The 14,937-nt window shown below is 39.0% G+C and overlaps 1 protein-coding gene across 1 annotated transcript; it reads right to left on the reverse strand.

Moving 5' to 3' along the window:
• Positions 1 to 277: 277 nt before the first annotated feature.
• Positions 278 to 10,646, reverse strand: LOC144528927 (synaptic vesicle glycoprotein 2A-like). Its single transcript, XM_078267803.1, has 12 exons — positions 10,037 to 10,646; positions 9,222 to 9,402; positions 8,125 to 8,276; positions 7,352 to 7,485; positions 7,069 to 7,158; positions 6,254 to 6,361; positions 5,288 to 5,376; positions 5,025 to 5,189; positions 4,738 to 4,871; positions 2,665 to 2,871; positions 2,413 to 2,572; positions 278 to 461 (listed from the first exon to the last, which is right to left on the reverse strand). Exons 1-12 carry the CDS (start codon positions 10,644 to 10,646, stop codon positions 278 to 280), a joined length of 2,214 nt encoding a protein of 737 aa, XP_078123929.1.
• Positions 10,647 to 14,937: the final 4,291 nt, after the last annotated feature.

The raw sequence follows: 14,937 nt of genomic DNA on the forward strand, positions 1-14,937 counted from the left end.
CAGCTGAAAGTGTTATCATTCAGATGTAGTTGTGTTATCATGACACAGGTATTTAATTCTACATCTGTGTGCTCTTCTCTTAATCACTGTGGCTCTGTATAGACTTTGAATGATGCAATCCATATTTCAAAGGATTCTGGGCTTACAATGGGGATGGCAGTCAGCTCTGTTGGTGTGTGTGACGGGCAGCGCTGAAGCTCTCAGGGATGTTCGGGCTCATTAGTTGTCGAACACACACGCTGGCTGTGCTCTGCTGCCCACTGCTGGTCATTTTGTTTTACTGCAACACTAGGCCTCGTGTTTCAGGCAACTTGGTTGCAAGGAAACTACCTGCAGCGAGTGCGCCAGCAGCAAATAAGATGGGTACAGCCTTGGTGATGCCGACGAATGACTGGAAGATGCTGATGCCCAGGACGGCTGCCAGCTTACAGAGGGCATTCAGGAAGCCAAACGCTGTGGTCCTGAGGACAGGAAAAGAGGGAGAAACACAATCACAGTAAAGAGGTTTCAGCAACTGATACAAGATGAGGGTTTTTTACTGATCTTTAATCCTATTTCAGTGTGCCAGATTACTGTATACGGACATGCTTAGTTTTCTTCTACTGCAACTTCTCTGAAGTAATTTGTAGTACAGATGAGTAAAAATATGTGCCCAGCCCACATGGACTTATGAGACACCAAAAGATAATGTTGCAGTGGTGAAACAGCATTTGTCCGACAAGAAATTAACTTCTAATACACAACACTGCATTGCAAAGAAGGGGCTTTTTTTCCTCTAATCTTCCAAACATAAGGTTCCCTTATTAAAACACAATTATTAGTTATTTATTTTTAAAGGATATTTAACTTAAAAGTAGAGTCCTTAAATAATCAATCAAATATTAAATGGATTTCACCTTCGGTCTTAAGTAAATCATATTACAAGTACATATAATTAAACATTTGAAAGAGACCTTTGACTCGTTTTTTTCTTCACATAGTATAGTTACCTTTTATAAGGCAATACAGTCAAACATAAGGTTTATGCCAGACATTTAAAGACCATCACGTAAGTAAGTATCATGATTATTAGACCAAAATAAAGTTTACAAGACCAACTTAAAAAGAACTTCTAAGGAATAGTTCAACATTTTGACCAAATACCCTTATTCGTTTTCATGCCAACAGTTACAGTAAGATGAGAAGATCTATGCCACTTTCACGTCTGTCAGTCAAATTTGTAGCTGGAGCCAGTTAGCTTAGCTTAGCATGAAGACTGGAAACAGCTAGCCTGGCTCTGTCCAAATGTAACAAAATCTGCCAACCAGCACCTCTAAAGTTTATTAATTAACACAAAAAGCTTTAGCTCTATTTAAAAACAACAACAGCAATGTCTGTATTTCGCAAAAAACAAAGTGAGGAGAAAAGGCAATGCTCCAGAGGTCAAAAACAACAAAGAATCACCTCATGTGTTGATCCTTCGGGTACATTTATTTGCAATCAATAGGCTCACAAATCTGCTGAAGCATGTTGGCATGGAGCCATCATCAGGGCATGTATGACAGCAGTGAGCTTTTCTTTTTTTTTAAAGGAGCAGTGTGTAGGATTTAGTGGCATCTAGCGGTGAGGTTAGAGATTGCAACCAACTGAATACTTCAATCACCCCTTTCTTTCCAAGTGTGTAGTAGAAACTATGGTGGTCTTGTAACATCAAAAATGTGAAAGGCCCTCTCTAGAGCCAGTGTTTGGTTTGTCCATTCTGGGCTTCTGTAGAAACATGGCAATGCAACATGGCGGACTCAGTGGAAGCGGACCCACTCCCTATGTAGATATGAAGGGCTCATTCTAAGCTAAAGAAAACACTACGGTTCTTCTTTTCAGGTGATTTTACACTAATAAAAACAGAGTTATGAATATTTTATTCCATTTCTGCCAATATATCCCCCTAAATCCTACACACTGCTCCTTTAAGCAATAAATACTCATACAACACTTAAAGTGAAATAACTTTTTACAGCTAATCCATATCAAGCAGAAATATGTGACTCAGAAGATTGACAGGAACAGTGTTTAGGCATGATACACCATCTCCATCTGTCCACATCTGCTTGGGGAAATTATTGTCACAGTCTACAACCTACAGCATCTAACTGACAGCGCTGTCTTCAAGTAATTTGATTCATCATGTTATCACCAATCAACCGAAATAAGTGCACCTGTACACCTGCAGGAAGAGCCTCCCCTCCCCACAAACAAAAGAAAAGAAGAAATGACATACTGAAAAACGAATACATAGAAATACAAAATAAAAAAATATTGTCAGGAAAACTAAGAATAACTAATAGAGCCCTATGTTGCATTTCCAACTCTGACTCCCCACAAGTTCACAATTCAACAGAAAATCAACAATTTAGTTAGTGCATCTCACGTTACCTTTTATCAGAGGGGTAGAGCTCCACTGTTATCACATCCAGGGCGTTCCACGAGGCAATGCTGATGCCACCAAACAGGCACAAGAGGGCGATCATCCCCGACTCACTGTTGCCGAACATCAGCAAGAAACAGCTGACACAAGATATGACACTGGATCCCGCTGACAAGAAAGAGAGAGGAATCAGAATAACATTAAGTCATATAGCCTCTATGTCCATTAGTTAATTATCTGCATTGATTAGATTAACCTACCCAGCATCCTTAAACGCCCAATTTTGTCCATTAATAGAGCTGACACGATGTTGCCAGGCAACACTGCCAACGTGCCGAGGAAGTTGACAAAGTATATCATGTAGGCATTGTTGAAGTCATCACTGAAGTCGAGCATGCAGCCCTCCTTGTTGTGGAGGAACGTGCTGTTGACCAGTTTACAGTTGACCATCCGGTATTTGAACAAATCTGATGAAAGAGAAAAAGGGAGGGAGGGAGAGAGAGAGAGAGAGAGAGAGAGAGAGAGAGAGAGAGAGAGAGAGAGAGAGAGAGAGAGAGAGAGAGGTGTTATTGGTCTGAGATTTATGAATACCTGCAGAATTAATTGACATACATAAAACTGTGCAGTTATCACAAGGGATGGGTTTTTGAAATCATATTTTTGTCCCCCTAACTTTTACAGTTTCATTTTCAAATGGAGGTTGTTCGGGCTGTATGCAGCCTGAGTGGAGGATTGGCGACACTCCTCAGTGTGTGATTACACATACTAAATTACGTGTATATTTACAGTTTATCTTCTCCTAAAAGACGCTAGAAAGTAAATATCAACCAAAGATTAGGACAGTGCTCTTTATAAAGGCCTGTTACTTTATACTCTGTTCATACTTTGTTGCCTGCAGCTGCACAAAACTACATGGTTAGATTTTCTGATGACACTGCTTAAACTGCTTCTATACCAATAACCAATAACAGTTTTATTAAAGGGAGTCAGGCATTAAAATGATTATAAAACCTTAGATGTCCAAATTATATAAACATAAAATATTGTATCATTGGCTTTGGGGATGAGAAGATACTGCTGCTATAAAAGCTGCTAAAGCGGTTACTGTGGAAGTGAAGATGTAGGGATTTAAGAAACAGCTTTCTCAGGGAGATTCTGACATATTCATTAAAAGCACAAGCATAAATCAAAACCATACAGAAAATGCCCTCTATGCACCAAACCCCCACCTTCTTTTTTATGCATGTGAACAGTAATACACTAATATAGAAAGGATTGGTCTACTGTAAAATTAGTTGTAGGCTGTAATTGCTTAGTTAAAAGTTGACATTTAAGAACAAAAACATCTCAAGAACAACATCAAACATACAGAACAAAAGCACATTGAAGAGAAAAAATAAAGACAGAGAAATAAAGATGTTGAATCAAGTTGTGTCTAAGAAGAAGCTTTAGTGCTGAGTATCCACTTAACACATTCTTACATCTGTCTTTTCTTAATTATGAAGCATGTTTGGCAGCTAATCGCATCACTCGCTGTCAATAAGTCTGGCCGGGATTTGTTTATGTTGCTACGGTAACAGTTCTGCTGCAGAGTAACCCAGGGTTACTAGCAACAGACTGTTTCCATGGTTGCAATCCTGCTGAACATCTGTGTTTTATATGTTCTCTATTTTTACTTCAGGCTGCAATTAAATGACCTAAAATTCATATTTAATCACAAATGATTTGTGCTTTTGCTGGGCAGCATGTGTAATAACAGTGTAGTGATTATTACAAAACTGTTTACTTACAGTTGTAATTAAAACTTGTGCTGAAATGATTAGTTGATGTCACTTTAAAGCTGCAATATTTTAACACTAACAATGTATCAAATGACTATACATAATGTGAAAGGATTCACTCACAAATAATTATCACCGGCCTCCGCTGTTCCCCTGAAGTCTTTTCTCAGTTTTAATTCATTGAGAGAGCAAGATATTTCCCTCAGGAGGTGGTGGAGACCAAAGCAGAGCTAAAAGGTGAGTGAATAATACACTAACATTTGCTGGGTGGCCAGAAATATGACTCCAAATAAATGTTAATATTGCTCTGTATCTAATGCATGTGTAAATAAATTAATGAATGCAGATTTGAATTGAATTTCTTTGGGTTTTGGACATTTGTTGGGTCAAAACAAGAAGTTTTCAAAAAACTTCACCTTGAGCTCTAAGTGCTTTTCATAACCATGTTTCACTCTTTTTTTGACATTTTATACACTAAATGATAAAAAAATAAAACAATCAACCTTAATGCACATCAATACTGAACACTGATGAATTACCGATCATATTTACCTGTGTTATAGAACAAACTTGCAACAAAGGTGCAGTTTCTGAATATGGTGTGTGTGGAGGTGATGTCCTCAAAATAGCACTCCTCAAACACAGAGTCTTCAAACACCATGGACTTCATCTTCAAGTTGAGGAACCTAATAAACAGGTCACAGGTTTACAGCCAAACGTTCTGTTCTGTGGTTTTATTATTGTGCTTTATTGTTGATTTAGTAGCGTTCAAATGTAAATCTTACTAATGACCAATCCACCTCTGTTTGACTAAAAACTGCAGCTCACAAAACACTTACTTGTCATTAAAATAGTGTCCTTCAAGATGAACTTGGTTTTCCAGGGTGAAGTTAAAAGTGATATGCTCCACTCGTTCCTTACTGAAGGTCTTTGTGCGTGATTCATATTCCTGCTTCTGGATGTACTTAATCATGTCTGGGAACCACACTGTCAGACCGTAATAGCTGCAAAGTGTTTTAGAGTCAATACAGATGAAATAGGATTCAAAGGTGAACGTGATTAACCAGATAGCAGAAAAGATTTTTATGAGTCTTTAGTTTACCTGAAGGACATGGTAAACCAAACAGCCATGAGCATGAAAGTCGTCCGTTTATATTCTGGGCTGAAGCAGGCAACAATGTTATTCCGAATCTGCAACATGTGAACAAGAAAACAAACATTTCTGATAAGATTCTTCTCAGTTAATTTGTCAGATTCAATTATGCATTGCATTATGGTCTTACTGTAATCTGATGGTGATATTTCTGCTAGAATTAACTTTATAAATAGGAGGTAAAATTTGAATGCAACATGACAGCAGCCAGCCTGGTTTTCCCATAATGTCTTCCTTTCTAAGACCTGCATGCTTGGCATCTACACGAAACTACATTGTTACATCTTCAACATTAAAAGTAGAGACTTTTCTGTAGGATTCAGATTCAGATTAAGAAGAAAATGGAGGGTGTAGGCGTGGAGCACAGCGTAGGCTGAATCCAAATTAAAATTAGGCGCAAAGCTGGTCAAGTTTATGCCTGGAGCAGTGTTGCTGCAACATTGTGCAACAGAATCAAGAACACAAGAAAGTCAAATACAAATGTGTTAATGATTTAGTCACAGATGCAAACAAAGTATCACCAAATTCAATTTTAGGAGAAAGTCTGCATGTGGAAATGGGTGAAAAAACTTCTAATAATTTGTTGATTTCTGGTTTAATTCACTCATGTAATCAAACGCCGGTCAAGAAGGTAAAGAGGCAAAGAGGCATTTGCATCCTCTTAGCTACTCTCAGCTGCTAACCACGCCTCATCCACACTGTTCCTATCCACTGATGCTAGCTCCACTGAGGCCTTTTACTTATAGCCACAAGCTGTGAAATGCCTCAGCCTCATACTATAGTACAATTACTGTAAGACTTTGTTTTTAAAGAGCATTGATTTCAGACATGATCTCAGGGGTGTTTTAATTCATGCTTTTAAAACTTGGTTACAGTTTTGGTTCCGAACTGCCACATCAAATCTCCTTCACTCACCTGTTGGGAGAGGCTCATAATCTTTAGCCTGTAGCGTTTCAGGACTGGAGTATCGGTGCCAGTGTCCACCAACTCATCCATCTGTTTCACCGTCTTAATCGTGGTGACCTTGGATGAAAGAGATGCAAGTCCTTCAGTCAGATGTCATTAAAATGAATTTGGAAGGTAACATTTTCTAACGACTAAAAGTGGCATTCCTGAAACTCTTCCTCCTGCTGCTTTGAGTTCTCCATAGAGGAATGTCAAGCAGATAACACAGTGAGAGGAAAAGGATTAGGCAAACAGAAAGCATAACTATGTAAAATAACAATGGTACTTTTTATGAGTTGTTATTGTTGTTTACTTTAATTGTTTTAATGTTGACACTAAAATGTAGACAACAAATGTGGAAGCAGATGTTGTTTGGACCTTATCCATAACAATTGTAATGATTTCAGAGTAAAAGCAAAACAATTAATATGCACCCGACTGTTTGGATTTTTATAAGTGAAAATCTACTTCCTCGTGTTTTCATTGCAACAAATAGCAGATCATTTCTTGTTAATATACCTGCTAGAATACACGTAACTTGGAGAAGTCATACACCTGTGATCCCAGGGGAAATTTGTTCAAGCTGTGTCGACTAGAGACAAAGTTTTAATAACTGTGCAGCTTACACACAAAAACGGCCAGTGACCTTTGTTGCATGTCATTCCCAATCTCTCTCTCTCTCTCTCTCTCCCCTCCTTACCTGTCATCTCTCTGCTGTCGGCTATCTAATGAAGGCATAAAGCAGATATACAGTATAATGATATTTTCTTACGATAGATACTTACAGAAAACACCTTCTCTGGGTGTCCCTTTGCTCGCATGTTAGTGTCGTGAACTTGCTTCAGAATCATCCAGCCTTCGTCATGTTTGCCATTCTGTTTGAAAGAAAAGTAAAACTCATACTCTGTATAACCTTTCTGTTTTTTTGTATGCATTTATCTCCATTAATATAAACATTCAGAAGAAGAAATTATCTTCATTCAAGATACTTCACATGTGTAATAATTCATACATGAGTAAAACCAGCCAATACTGTGAGAATATCTGTCAACATGCACATCTGCTAACCTCTAAGTAGAAGCGTGGGCTCTCTGGCATGGCACTGAGGGAAGCGATGGCTGCCACAGAAGGAAATGCACACACTAACACAAACACACGCCAGCTATGGAACTGATACGCCGAGCCCATCTGGAAACTCCATCCTAATAAGACAAAAAAAAGAACAAAAAAGAAATAAATAAAAAAGAAATGAGCTCACACCTTACACTTTTTAAGACAAATACAGTCGGACAATCAATTTTTATGAAGCTTAGGTAGGAAACTATTTAGTTTGATGTGACACTGTATGAACTATGTTCTTTACTTTTTTTTCTTTAAGTCAGAGATCAGCCGGTGTGCAGTGTCTCTGGGAAGATGCTTTCTAGTAGACAAGCTTAAAGGACAATTCCGGCGCAAAATTAACCTAGGGGTTAATAACATATGTGTACCGGACTATTTCTTGGCTGCAGTGCTTAGAGCCAATGAATAGTCCAAACAAATAAGATGTAATGTGTTATTTAGGTAGACAGCTGTTTCCCCCTTTTTCTAGTCTTTGTGCTAATCTTAACTAACTGGCTATAGCCTACTAATGGACAGATATGAGAGTGGTATCGATCTTCTCATGTAATTCTCGACAAGAAGCAAATAAGTGTATTCCCCAAAATGGTGAACTATTGCTGTTAAATTTTGCTGTAAATCAAAAGAGGACGATCCGCTAGCTTAAATAGTAGCAAAGGTAGCTAACCATAATCTCATAAATTCAGGGATATGGTCAGGAATATGGATATGGTGACTGTACTCACCATAATGTGGGATTATAGCCCAGGCCATGGCAGATGCGTATATTCCCCCAATCATCCAGAACATGCAGAGCCAACTGAGGTGCTCACCGCGCTTCTCTTGGGACAGAAATTCAGAATAGTAGGAAAACACGATGGGAATCGAGCCACCAATCCTGCAAAGACCAGAAAACCAACTGAGTAACTGTCCCTGTGTTTAAGCAAGTTCAAGCATACAGAGTTTAGGTAGACGGATTATTTGCTTGCATGAGTCCATCACATTGGTGCAAAACTAACAAAAGCTCTGTGGAGACGTGATTGATTTGACCGCAAATGGGAATGATTACAGCATCTAAATTTGCCACTTCACTAAACCAGAGAAACTGCTGTTTTTAATGATGTAAAAACTTTACTGCTGGTGCAATTACTATAATTAATTATAATATATAATATAATATAATATATAATATAATTAATAATTAGTAATTTTGTTAATTTTATTATGTTAATGTTAAAGCTGATTTTTGAGTTTAACTTTTTATGTTTCATTTGATCCTGCTGGATTGTCATTCCCTGTAAACTAAAACATATCCAACCTTACAGTGAGGCAACTGACGAATCAGATCAGAATAAGTGGCCCAGATTAAAAAAAAAAAATATATATATATATATATATATATATATATATATATATATAGTTTATTTCTTAAAGTACTGCTGTCTGGGCTCTTGGCCGACCGCTGCATGTGTTAATTCTCTTCCATCATTCACGCAGTATTGCATACGCTCACTTTATTGTCTCTTATGCTCCAGTGCATAGTGGCACATTCTTACTTGCACTGCTGTCATATTTCTTCAATATTTGTTTAATGCTTTTTGCACTTTTCCATTAGCACAAACTGTATACAGATTCTGTACTACACTCAGTATTTATATTTGATCCGTATTTTTTGTAGACTCTTTGTTGTATTTTGTATGTTTATATTTTGCGTATTTAATGCATAACTATGTTGTCTCGCATGTTTTGTGCCTTGTTTGGCCAGGTCGTCGTTGCAAATGAGAATTTGTTCTCAATCAGCTTACCTGGTTAAATAAAGGTTAAATAAAAAAATTCCATTTACCCAACACCTGAGAGGAGGCGGCAAAACAGAAAGGTGCTGTAGCCCTGGACGAAGGAGGAGAAGAAGGAGAAGACACTATTGATGGAGAGAGAGATGAGAAGAGACTGCCGACGGCCTATCCGGTCAGCCAGAGCCCCCCAGAGGAAAGCCCCAACCATCATCCCAAAATATACAATCAGACCTGTGGAGAGAGCAAAGAAAATTAAACTATTACAGCAACAAATGTAAGTCTGTCCTGTCTCTTCATTTCTGCTACACTTCTACTGTAAGATTATGTTATGGGCAGCTGACAGCTGGCCTCTCAAGACAGGCAGACAACAGTTCAAATATTTTTTCAAAAGATCAGGCAAAATTCTTTATTTTTCTTATTGTCAACAAATTCCATGAAAACACCAAAACCAATGATGAGTTAGTTCGTCTCTCAGCTCCAAGTCTGTTGTCTACTGAAGACCTAAACCTTTAAAAACAGCTTACGAATATATAGTTTCTACTTTTTTTTTTTTTATGGCTATGTAAATTTCTAAAACAGCTGGGCACTGTAGTTTTTAGCAAACGTTACTCAAACAGGAGTAAATAGTGTATTCGTTGGGGACTATTTTCAGCTGCGAATTATTACACATTTGGCAGCAGGACTGTGTACGTAGGATTGAGTCAAAGAGCTCATCTTCATGATAGTAAAGATGTGGATTCACAGCCAATTCTTGTTAGTAGATTGGTTTTGGAGAAAATGGAGAAAAATTTAGACTTTTTATGACAAAACCAGCCAAACCAGAACCTGTTCAACAGAAGGAGGAGACACTGTAAAAGAGTCTTACCTAGCATGCTTTTGTTAGGTTCAGACAGGCACATATCCTTCTCAGCGCTGGGCAGGACGAACCCAACTACGAAGATCTCCACACCGTCTGCCATGAGAGCCAGCCCCAGCACAAAGTACAGGCTCCACTGGAACTTCCCGTGACCACATTCTTGTAAAATGGTCTCGTACTGTTGAGCCAGCTCTTCCTGGTCTTTCCTCCTCTCGGCCTCGGACACTCCGATATCTCTGAACTGCTGAGCGCCGGCCGTCACTGAGCCCGGACCTCCAGCCAGGCTGCCCTTGCCTGATTCAGCCCGGGGAATTCCTTGGTACTCACCCTCGTAGATCTCATCATCCTCATCATGACCCTCTGTGGAGTCACTGTGGCCGCCCTCATCGTCGTTGGCCGCCTGGCTGTCTCCACGGTAATAGCCTCCATCCTGGCTTCCCTGAGTGGGGTAGTCCTCATCATCATCCTCTTCAAACCGGTTGTAGGAGCGCTTGCTGTACTGATCACTTACCCGATCCACTGAACGGCCGACCTTCTTAGATGCTTGCCGCTTGACTTCTTTGGCAATGTCTTTGGCGCCTTTTATGAAGGCAGTCCGGTTTTGGTAGCCTTCCTCCATTGTAAAGAGGGTCAGAAGATGCAAAAGTGGTCAAAGATTTAAAGGAGAAGCCACCTGAAGCTTCAGTGTGTTCACGATACACCTCACAGACTTAAAGAGCTGTCAGTCACTTGACTGACAACAGGCTCTTCTTATGTCTGGGGAGAAAATAAAAATATAAATAAACCAATCTTATATAATTTTCATTCAGGCATGTAGTGGTATGTTTCATGGAAAGGCACTTTGTTATCAAGAGAGACATTTGATAGGAGCTGCAAAATGCATTTCTGGTGATCCATTACAATAAATGGGCCTACTGGAAACAGGGGCCCGAAGGGTCAGCGGGCCATGTGCCCGGTAGCCCTCAGTCTAAAGGGACTGTTGCAATGTAGTGACATTTCTTGCAAAGGTCAATCAAATGACCACAAAGATAAAGTGACTACAAAGAGATGCTAAATGACTACAATATGTCTACAAAGACACTTAAAACATCCAGAGACACAAAATGACTGCAACAAGATGCAGAATGACCACAAAGAGAAAACTGCAGGAGATGTAAAACTACAAAATGACTACAAAGAGGTGCAAAGTGACCACAAGAAACACAGATGACTATAATGCGACTCGATTGATTAAAGAGACTCAAATGACTACAAAGGGTCATAAAACAACCACAAAGAGAAAAAAAAATCTTGTTTGTAGGCATTTAGTGTCTCTTTTAGTATAGGAGGGGGGGTTCATGCCTATTACTGTTCAGAGACGTTTTTTTCTTTGAACTGATCATTCTTTGTTTTCATTCAGCTAACCAAACCACCTAACCAGCCTATAGTGATGTTTTTCCAGACTACACCTGTTGCATTTCCATTATCTGCCCAGCATGTGTTTACTGCTGAGTCACAGATGGGCCTGAGCAGTAATGACAGGGTGAGACATCAAGCCTTGAATGGCAAGAGTGATTTTTAATGGTTTCTTGGTGCAGAAGTTCATTGTGAAGAGCTACAGTACGTGAAAAAGACTCAGATAAAATGGGACTGATATAATGCTCCAAAGGATCTGTGAAGGCCTTACAGATCACTGTTTATTGTGATATCCCACAAAATCCTGCACTAAAATGTGAGTTTTTGAATAGTTTAACCGATAAAAAAAAAATGCATTGACAATATTGAATAAAACCAATAAAGTATACTTCATGGATTAATCAAGTGAAGCCATAAAGGTTCATTAATTCAAAAATTGAGAGGAGCTCTGTGCCAAAATAAATGAGGCTTGAAATTGAGAAAAAGAAGATGAAAAACTGATGTCCATATAAACTGTCTGCTGCAGTATCACATCCTCTTTTGAAATAAGAACATTTATAAGGCACTGACTCGTGTAGTTCACTGATGATACCCACATCCACATGCTGTTGTATGTAAGACGCTGTGCGCCACGGGTTGCCTTACAATAAAACAACATGTAACTTTGATTTTGCGCTGCAGTGAGACAACAGACACAGAATGAGAGACGTCACTGCAACGCACACGTTGACCCGTTTCAAAATCAAGGTCTGAGAGGTAATAATGGTCTGACAACACTTTAAATGTCTGCTAGGTATACAGCATATACAGGGCCAAAGATAGGTTTGACTAAATACTGAGGTCAGGCCATAACACATGTGACAATTTTTGGTATTAAATTTATTTCTCAATTATTTTGTTTCAATTTTCTGTAAATTGTATCTCCCCATGTGATGGTCTAATTGCTACTTCAAAGCCGTCTCCACACTCCCACGGTAAAATTATAATGGTGAAATAATAAATCCCATCATATATTTATTTTAATATTTGTGGACTAAAAACAGTCAAACATACAGTAAATATGATTAATCTAAAAATGTTAGAATCGTCCATTAAAAACACACTGTGTAATTACAGAATGACAGAACTGCTCTTTATGTTGGTAAAATAAAATAAATAAAAGTATATGAAATCCATGTCCTCAGTGACAGCTACAGCCCTGAGTTGTGCAGACTAGACGGCCAATGCTAGCTGCTGTAAAAGGGGTACATTATAAATGAGGTATGTTCAAAAAGACTATTTACCACGTTGTTGTATAATGGTTCTATAATCAGCCTATACACAAAATTAAAATGATGTACGTGTTTATTTGCATAAAAAGCAGGGAAGTGAGATCCGATCACAAGTGGTCACTCAGGATACATTTGGAGACACATCCTGCAGCCAGAACACACATACAGGCTGTTCTGACCTGGTTTAAACATCTGTCCTGAGTGATCGGTACTTAGAGCTGTCCACTTGGGATCAGACCACTCAGGATGGATGTTAAAACCAGATCACAACAGGCCCATAGTTATCTAAGATATACAGTATACATGTACCAGCATCTGTATCCTGGTCAATGCACAATACGTGTTTGTTTTTGGTCAATTTAATTCAAACGTCATCTCCAGTCACACTGCCAGCATGATGAGCAGATTTACTGGCACAGATCAAAGGAACCCCACAGGCCTGGTCAGCCAGGCTAAACTATAGACACTAACTTAATAATGCCTTGAACTCAAGCACTTACAGGCCTGTAATCACTGCCCCTTGACAACATGAGCACTTGAATAGAACTAAGTCAGAGGTCTGATAGGCCTTTCTCGCAGCAGAAATTTTGACTTGTCATGGTAGGAAAAGCACAGGTGTTACTATTAATATTAACGATAAATGTATTATGTACACTTGTGTTCTTCCTACTGTTACAAGTCTAAATCTCTGCTGTGAAAAAGGCTGACTTCGATGGATATATGGATATATATTTCTTCTTTACAAAACACAACCTATTTGCAACAGGTAACCTATGCACTTTAATCCTTTAATCCCATTTTGTATCTCTTTTTCACAAAGATACTAAAGTGTAAAGGCGAGCAGGAGACTCAAACAAAGGCTTTAAACGCACTTTTCTCATTTCGTCCCTGTTGTCAAGTTGACAGCATCTCGACAGCGCCATGCAGCCTGCAACACACAGCTCTGTCAGTAATAAAGAGCAGGATGAGGATGAGGACGATGGATGTTTTGCTCTCTGGTTTGAACAACCCTTTTATTTTTTTCTCTATATTTTCTCCCCCATTAAAAAAAAAATCATCAGCATTAGTTTACCACTTCCTTTGGAAGGCCAAGCAAGGCAGATAGCCATCACATTACATGCACGCAAGCTTTTTAAAGTAGCTACTGAGGGATTTCTATCAGAATGTGAAGTGTCGTGATGAATAATCTGGACATCTGAAGATAACATCGCATTTACGACAGCCACAGAAATAACACAAATCGTTCTCCTAATATGCTCTGACAGGTCTATTTATAAATGGTTATAATATTTGTGCTGTCTTACATGGTTATTTTTCAGAAGGAGCAATTGCCTGAAAGGGGAAGCAAGAATGTGAATTCAAGAGTCTGATTTAATATGGGCAATATAAACCTCCACTACAGTCGTAGTTAATCATGGATGTGAAGAAGAAAAAAGGCCTTGTCGCTAACAGGCCAATTTACACAGCCTACAAATAATGCCGGATTAAAATATAAATCTGTCAGAAATAGCAGCCTAGGCAGCATCCTGACATCTGTGCTCATTTTCAGGAATCACACTGCCAGCAGCTTGTCACGACTTGGATTAGATTATAGGCCCGCGACTCGATTCACAAAAATCGATCTTAATTTCTGTGTAAAGCAAACGGTTGGAGAACACGCCCGTCGTCTCTTCCTCACGATGTCTTAATGCAAATATATATATATACATATAAGACATCAGCCGCTAACAGTTTATTCTTCTCGTTACATTCAAACTCACCTTTATTCCTGCGATGTGATCCCTCTTCAGCCCGGAGATGGTGGTGATGAGGAGGATGATGATGATGATGATGATGCCTACGAGTCTTTGCTGTGAACCGAGTGATGATGCTGTGCGGTTAGGAGGAGAGAAGCCCACGCCATCCACACACACTCAGTGATGTGCAGGGGTCCCCTCCCCCAATGCAAACCTTCACGAGCGCACGAACACATTAACGCCTTCATATCTGGAAGGGTTTGGCGCATATCTGCACACAATCTGCGCACCACTTTCCTCCACAATGCCCCTTAAAGCTGGTGCAATTTACGCTTTTTTCGAATAATTATATTTTGTGCAAAACATGCTAGGAAACACTGAATCCATATTATAGACACACTCTCGTACGCATGCATCTGCGATATATATATATATATATATATATATATATATATATATATATATATATATATATATAGAGAGAGAGAGAGAGAGAGATCTATATATA

Source organism: Sander vitreus, chromosome 14, assembly GCF_031162955.1.
Source record: "Sander vitreus isolate 19-12246 chromosome 14, sanVit1, whole genome shotgun sequence".
Taxonomy (NCBI): Eukaryota; Metazoa; Chordata; class Actinopteri; order Perciformes; family Percidae; genus Sander; species Sander vitreus.